Source organism: Lolium rigidum, chromosome 7, assembly GCF_022539505.1.
Source record: "Lolium rigidum isolate FL_2022 chromosome 7, APGP_CSIRO_Lrig_0.1, whole genome shotgun sequence".
Lineage (NCBI taxonomy): Eukaryota > Viridiplantae > Streptophyta > Magnoliopsida > Poales > Poaceae > Lolium > Lolium rigidum.
In genome coordinates, this window is record NC_061514.1 from 351,398,509 (window position 1) to 351,406,602 (window position 8,094).

An 8,094-nucleotide genomic window follows, 5' to 3' on the forward strand; every position below is an offset into this window, starting at 1 on the left:
ATGCCATGATGGTTTCAAGCCTGGCCATCAAAAATTTACACACAAAAGAGATGAATGACATGTTAAACTCATGGCGAGGTGCACATAGAAGATGACAGTTTAGCTTTAGATATCGGATGACTAAACGTTTATTGAGGGAGTTTGCCATGTTTTAAGCAAATTGTTGGATATTGTTGATAGAGCAAATATTTGTTGAAAGCGAAACCATTGAAAATCAAGGTTTGTCCGTGGCTTAATAATAATATCGGATGATTAAACGTTTGTAGAGAGAATTGGCCATGTTTTTAAGCCAATAACTGAGTGGTAGGGCAAACATTTGTGGAAACCGAATCCATAGATTTGTTTGTGGCATAGTCGGAACGACATTAACAATTTCGTTTTGGATATGAGATAACTAAATATTTGTAGAGAGAATTGGCCATGTTTTAACCAGATTGCTGGATATCGATGATATATGAATGCATTGAAAATCAAGGTTTGTTTGTGGCGTTGTAGAAATAAAAAATAAACAAGACAAAAGTACAAACCCACACATGTCAACTTCTCAAGCACCGCATGAGAGGACAACCTTTTTTCTGGTAGACGCCTCGAGATAACCGAAAAACCAAACCCAGTAGCAGCTCAGCTGCAGCAGTGGCCATGGACGACAGGCCTCAGCCGCCGGCGCCGGCGCCGGCGCCGCCGCCGCAGTCCCTGTTCGTCACCTCCATGTCCGCCCCGGGCTCGCCCTACTCCGCGCTCCACCCGCTCCTCCTCCCCTCCCCGAACCCGCACCTCCTCCTCAAGCCCAAGACGTTGACCCTCTCGCTCTCCTCCTCCTCACTCGCCTCCTCCTCCCCACCTGCCCCCGCCTCCGACGCCTGGGAGCTCGTCCACCCAACCGTAAGCGTTGCCGCCGCCTCCCCCGTCGACGGCGGCCTCGACGACTGCGCCATCTTCCCCCCGCGCCTCCACGAGGGCCTGGGCCTTGAGGCGGAGGCCGAGGAGGCCGCCGCCAAGGAAGAGAAGGATGCGGAGGAGACTGATGATGATGAGGAGGACGAGTGGCTGTGGGGGTGGGGGAGGTGCCGCGCGGCGGCGAGGCGCGCGTGGGCGGCCGGCGCCGGATCCGTGCTCGTGCACAGAGACTGCGGATGTCCCGCGGTGAGGCCTGCCGTGTGGTCCGCGGCCGCGGCCGCCGTTGTGGTTGGGGCGCTGTTGTACGTGCGCCGCCGGGACAGGAGGGAGAGGGATCTCCTCGTCCTCCTCTCGCAGGAGAAGGATAAGGTTTGTGGATCTTTACAGCCTTTGGTCATGATGTGAATGCAATCTGCGTGTGTTTGGCGGATTTAGAACTGGTCAATGCTTCTTTTTTTCCCCAGAACTAGGACACGTACTGTATCAATGTAGTCTTCAAGTTGAAGAGAGTCGATCTATGGGGAAGTTGAATTGGTTGAACCCAAGAGATTTTGTTGGTAATTGTCAACATTAGTAGCTGGTGGTATGCTTCAAATCTTCAATGTAGGTTTGAAGTAATTCGATTTCTGGGGAAGTTTAATTGATTGAGCACAAGGGATTTCCTTGATAATTGGCATCATTGGTAACTGATATGGTTTGATGACATCCCTCCAAACTATAAGGCCGCTCAATATACTGCACCTTCCTTGATCCCTATCGCTTTGTCGTTTGGGCCAGGGATTGGCTACGGGTTCGCTACCCACTGTTCATTGACGCTCCAACTAGTTTGTGAATCATTGATGTACATGATAGATTGCATTGATGTGTTGGGTTAAACTAAAGATGGATGTTTGGGAAGCTAGCAGTGATTTTTTATATTTGTTCTTACAATGGTTGATATTAGGGAAAACCCAGAGATGAGCATATAATATCCTGTATTCACTCCATTCACTGTTGGCATACATATAGATAATGTCTTTGGACATTTGGTGTGTTACGTAGTTGATATTCACACCCTCTTAGTCCACCAACTAGTAGAACCAAAAGCCCGAGGATGAAGAAGGTTAAGCAACGTATACTTCAACACCCCATCTTATGTGTGGCTCGATAAGGCCTAAACGTGGACATAAAAGGGCAATCAAAAAAAATCTAAATTGCGAAAGCAACTTGAACCCAAAACCTCTGCTCTGATACCATATTAAGTTCCGTGCTCCAACAGATACCATATTGTTTCATGCACCAACCGATAGAATCAAAGTCTGAACTGATGGAGAAGGTTGGGCAATCCCCATAGACTTCAACATGGTTAAGGGAAGCAAATGTGCTATGGTGTAGAATACTTCTTGTAGATAGTGTTTTGCCATGTTTCACAAGTTCCAAATAAATTGCACTTTCCATAGTAGCCTATATTATCTTGTTAATTAGTGTGTACCTTGTCATGTACTCTTCAGTTGAAACTTACTGAAGAGTTTTTCCTTTATTCACAAGCTTTGTTTCTAAAACTTTGGAAGCTGGATGTTCCTTTATTTCCTATGATGACCCACAACATAATCTGTCCACAGATTAGTGCTTGAAGGTTTCATTATGTATTCTTATGCATTTCTGCATTTCCAAATATGAAAATCTGCATTGGGTAACAAACTGCCAACAATTTTGTTGTCACTTGACTGTATCTTTCTCCATGTACTCTCATGTACTGTTGCTCTTTTAAAATCTCGTGAATAAGGTTTAAAAATGCATTTTGGTACTCAGCAGATTACTGAGCATATGTTCCTTTTCTCGATTTGCTTCCCTCTTTACATTTTTTTTTATTGCAGAGGATAGCACAACTTCTACATCAAATTGCTCTGCTGAGTGATATCAGAACTGGGAGTGAAGCAATTAAAATATTGAGAAACTCTTAGGTGCTGCTTCACCGTGGAAGACGTTTGGTTGTAATACTGTATAGCACTTCGGTTAGGAAGATACAGAATGTTGTACTATCAGGAAGTACTCCAGAATTGTGTAGCCTAATTATAGCTTAGTTGCGTGATCTTCAATATATCTGATGTTCGTGTAATTCGAGAACTGCAAGCCCTTGGGAGCAAACTTCAAGAAATCAGCTCTTGGTCCCAGTTTGTTCCTAAGATCTGTAAATAGATTGGTGATCACATTGTCAGTTATAAATTTGTCAAAATTTTTATTCAAATTAACGCTGAACTCAGTTCAATATATGCAAAATTTATATTTTCAGTTCTGATCTTAATGGGTTCACTGAACCTTGAACCCTTGATTAACTTCTTTGATCCCAGCTAGTAGTACATTTTATGCGATCATATTTTTTCCGATGCAATCAGAAATGAACTTGTGCAGGGATAGTGGTGCATGGGTCACTCATGGTAAGTTGAGCCCACAGGTTTTCATGCACAGAACATATTGAATTCGAAGGAGTGCCATGGAAACTGAGGACACTGGAGAAGAAAGAAATAAAAAAACATCTGTGTATGCTTTTGAATGTTGCCTCCAAATTTGAAAGTTTGAACATGAAAATGGTAGTCCAAGTTGTGACACAATCCCGAAGTGAATATTCTCGGGCAACTCTCAAGTGTCACTTGATTGATTATGTAGTTACGCCGTAAGCAAAATTTGGTGGTATTGCGCTAGCTAGATATCTCCACGGCTTGTGAATACATGCAGTTTATTTGAATATGATAGTGTGTCTTAGCATTACAATATCGGATTTGGGGGATCAAATCAGTGGGACATATGCACTAATTGTAAGTTTTTCTTTCCTTTCCTTTGAAACAGAACACTTGGAACAGAAATCAATGTCTAACAAATATACATCAGTGAAAAAACGACTAGTCTACGAATCAACTCATCGTTATCATCATTCAGAAAAGAGAGATAGTTTCAGCTCTTCCTATTCGCCTCCTTAACAAGCACTAACAAATGCTTTGTACAAACAAAATCGAACGTAGTCAAGAGATCTGCACAAATTCACTGGTAGCAGCGCAGCAAGATTCACATGCAGCACAGAAGGAATCAAACAACAAGTGGAGCAAAACAACATGTTATCTTTTTACAGGCGATCTGGCAGTGGCATTCTACGGTATTGTTTCTGCAGCAGCGCGGCGATTACACAGGGACTCGTCTTCCTCTGAACCGAGTGAGCAGCTGCGAAATGCGAGTACAAAACATCAGTAAGAACAATGGGGACAAAGAAGTTAGATTCAGTCATATGGCACTCGCCAATCCAAACAAATTAATGTTCATACAAATTTGGATTACACTACAATAAAATTGGCAGGCCAGTTGTAACAGTAAAGCTTTAAAGAAGAAATACATAATGTCTTACCGAAGTAACAATAGGGTGCTGGAAGATCCAACCAACGCTGGGGGTCTTTTGCAGGTATACAGCAGCAGTAGGCCAGAAGCCGCTGTGTCGAAATTCGGCAGCAATCAGATACAGTGGCCAAAAGTTCCACTGAAAACCAGCTTCCAGATGATCATGTAAAAGCGCAATACATAATTTACGAACCTGAATAGCGCGACAAAGCCATAGGACTCCACCATCATGCCCAAGACAGGCCAACCAATAAGGACCAGGAAAAGGCCGATCCCGAAAGCAATTGAACCCTGCACGTTCAGGTGAATCTTGTTAGCTCATAACTGAACTGGAACTGAACAGTTTGGATAGATGACTGAGCTTGCATTGTTACATGTACAGGACCTTGTGATTCTTAGGCTTGGTGAAGAACTGTACGGTTGAGTTCAGCCCAATGGTTAGTGTAACACCAGACACGAAGAGAATCTGACAATGACATGGTGATATTAGAAAGGAGTAGGCTGCAGTGAAGTGTAAGTACAACGAGGAGGGTGATCTTACATTCCCCATTGCCAGGAACCCCTTGTCAAACAGCATGATGATCCCAAGAAACGAGAAGAGAACTCCAAATCCAGTCAAGCCCAGCCCAATCTCTGTTGGAACAGTTGGAGCAAAAGTTCAGAAGTGCAGGCGCATTGTGCAGGACAAGCAAGGACAGTGTCACCAAGTTAAATTACAGAGACATTTTAACCAAATTTAGCAAACTACTGTAGCTTAGTTCCACCACCTGCTCACCAATGAATCTACAGAGCTATATCTAGTTGACAGTTTATTCACCAACGAATGATCAAATACTGACACGTGCACAGGTCATTCTTATTGTGAACAGATGCCATGTTCTTAAGCCCAATTTGATCCTGTACCCCTAGATCAGCCAAACATCAGAATTAAGTTCATTAACACTGTCCTATAGAGACGCCAATGCAGAAGCATAGTTTGCCACATTTAACAGTAGCGCAAAACATTATGCGACTACATCATGCTGATGGCAAGTAAGAAACACTAAACGGATCCCTAGTCCTGACAGAAAACGTCGCTGGATTGGGGCGAGATTCTACAGACCAAACGAGAATACATGCTAGTAAAGCCATTACTCATTACTCATTAGAGATGAATTACGCAGTGGGGTATTCGTAGCGGGGGACCAAGGACGCGATTAATCGTTACAGGATTCGATCATGGTGTCAGAACTAAAAAATCCATCTCAATCTATTACGGCTTTCCGCAGCAGAGTAGCCTAGGGGCACAAATCTCCGACGGAAAATTCACACCAGTGTATCAAACACCACCCAATCGACCTCGCGCCGAACGAAACCATGAATTGCTCGAGGAAGATAAAGGGGGAGGGAGAGGGAGAGCGGGTGGTTGCGGAGTCGCGTACTCTTGCGGTCGCTCACGTCGAAGGAAACCATCGCTTCCGCCGTCCGCCACACCGGCACACGCAACGCGAGCAGCCAGCCACCGCCTGCAACTGGGACGAAAGGTAAAGCAATAGTCAGAACCATGGCCAGATCAAGGTGCCGCAGCGTCAAGCCTCGGTGAATAAGTACACCGAAACCCCAGTGGAAATCAAACTCGCAAAGCCAAGGACCACAAATCTCTCCGGCCGGATCGAAACACCTCGCGAAACGCACACGAACCGGGGGAAGAGGGCGATCGATCGACGGGCGCCCGTACGCACCTCTTCCGGGCTCCTGCAACAGCGCGGCTCCGCGGATCGATCGCGAGCCGGCGGGGACGAACTCGAGAGGAGGAGCGCGGGGAGTGGCGAGAGAGGAGAGCGGAGGAGGCGGCGATGGGTCGGTTCGAATGAACGGAACGGTTCTCGCAGAGAGATGATGCCTCTGCTCCGTTCTTATTGCGGGACCAGAGGCGAGCCCCGCGCCGTCGGATCGGCCGGCGCGTGCGCCGAGGCCTCGATCGGACGGCCGCGGCCGGTTCAAAACGGCCGTTGGGTTTGTGCGGCGCTGAGCAAAGGTACTGGAATCTTCGGCCCGGCGCTGGATAGCTTGCTCCTGAAGTACAACGTCCCTTCGGCTCGAGGGTTTCGGGCGATGAGGGCGTTCGGCCAATGGTGCGTGTACACGTGGAGTGTCCTAAGGAGTTCTTAGTTAGCACACTTGAATTGACACCGGAAGCTTTAATTTGATATTTTACATTTGTATTCTGACCTTCACTTTCTTTAGGATTTTTTTTTCTTCACAAAGGTGCTACTTTGTTAATGCATCAATCCATTGCACATAAGCAAAATCTGGCCTACGCAATATTCTGAAGAATAGCATCTTCACCGGGCGGCCCGGCCCGATACAAGTGACCGAGGCGGCCCCATTTTGGTCCACGTAGAAAGTACGACAATGAAAACCCATCCCAGTAGCCCAACGCAAATGGGCCTACACGCACTTACCGACCCATTCCAAGCCCACATTTGGGTTGGGATTGTCTGCGTGGATTGTGCACTTGTCCTCCTCCTTCGTCCTGGGCCTGCCAGGCAGCATCTGCGTGCCTGCTTTGGCTTCTACGTGCGCGCTAGCTTTTGCTCCATCATCAATGGTCTGCTTCATCTTCTGCACTGTCATCGATGCCACACGTGCTTGGAGTCCAGCGGCGCCATTCATGGCGATCGCATCCGCGGCGCTCACCAGTTCACACACCTCTCTACATTGTCACACCGAGTCATTCCTATCTTCAGTTTAGCCATGGGCAAGTGGTGGCCATTCACAAAGACGAGATCGGGTCCTCGTGGGCCAAGGAGAAGCCGCAGTGCAACCGCGTCTACATCCTCGTGGACGTCGTGTCGGCGCTCTACTACACCAGCACGCCAACAGGGTGGAGCAACGTCCACCTCTCGGCTGATGGATCCTCAGCGCCCGTAGGGTGCCTATGTCGCCGGTGTCGCGTGGAGGGCGGACGCGATGCGACGAGATCAGGCATCGTCACCAGATCCTATCGTCATCGGATATGCGGGAAGACCCCGCCTGCGCCCTGAACTCCGCGATGTGGGACACATTCATGCATTTGGAGTGGGTCCCATAGTGTTTGACTGCGGTCAAGCCCCTATCGTGTAGGTGGTGGAGGAGGAGGACCTCACGGTCGAGTGGGAGCTTTTTTTAGCAAGGATATCCCAAGCAAGGAGGCGCGGGACGATACCACCGACTACCTCGGCCTCCTCACGTGTCAGGAGGAGCAAGCCAACGCCTTGGGCATGGAGGCGGAGATCCCGTACCAGTCATCTGATCTGTTCGACAAGGCGGATGTAAAGTTTGGCATCGCTGCCTCGGAGCGGCAGGAGGAGAGCGAGTGGCAATGCTTTGTCGTGCATCTACGGGAGTCCACGCTCGCTTAGGGGCACCCTGCACGCCGCCGACGACTCCACAACGCTCGCGTGCGCCTGCACCAAAGCCCTCCTGTGCAGGCTTCTCCAAGGTCGTCATGGGACCAGTGGCCAGCTGATGTGACTTGGGTAACAGATCTCACAAATTGATCAAGGGAAAGAAGGGGAGAGGGATGAACATGATGGACTCACACACTCTACAACCCCATACAAAGACGAATTCAACTCTCGATGGCTCGAATAACCACCCTGATAGAATCAAACGTGAAAGACCGCGACGTAGAGTCTCGGTAGATCGATTATAGAGTTCATGACCCTAGAGGAATGAAGGAGCTAAGCTCAAGAAGAATTTCCAAATGTTTGTATAACCCTAGAAGGAGCAGTCAAGCGAGTACTTATAGCCCTATATTCACGGGGTAGTTTGGCCCTTATTACAAAACACTAGCTATGTTGCCATAAC

The 8,094-nt window shown here is 47.6% G+C and overlaps 2 protein-coding genes across 2 annotated transcripts; one reads left to right on the forward strand and one right to left on the reverse strand.

Moving 5' to 3' along the window:
• Positions 1 to 684: 684 nt before the first annotated feature.
• On the forward strand, positions 685 to 3,168 carry LOC124676930. Its single transcript, XM_047212942.1, has 2 exons — positions 685 to 1,266; positions 2,754 to 3,168. The coding sequence occupies exons 1-2, from the start codon at positions 709 to 711 to the stop codon at positions 2,838 to 2,840; spliced, it is 645 nt and encodes a 214-aa protein (XP_047068898.1). The 5' UTR covers positions 685 to 708; the 3' UTR covers positions 2,841 to 3,168.
• Positions 3,169 to 3,687: 519 nt separating this feature from the next.
• LOC124678447 (vesicle transport protein GOT1-like) lies at positions 3,688 to 4,926 on the reverse strand. Its single transcript, XM_047214339.1, has 5 exons — positions 4,805 to 4,926; positions 4,649 to 4,729; positions 4,457 to 4,554; positions 4,274 to 4,355; positions 3,688 to 4,092 (listed from the first exon to the last, which is right to left on the reverse strand). The coding sequence occupies exons 1-5, from the start codon at positions 4,838 to 4,840 to the stop codon at positions 4,054 to 4,056; spliced, it is 336 nt and encodes a 111-aa protein (XP_047070295.1). The 5' UTR covers positions 4,841 to 4,926; the 3' UTR covers positions 3,688 to 4,053.
• Between the last annotated feature and the right edge of the window lie 3,168 nt (positions 4,927 to 8,094).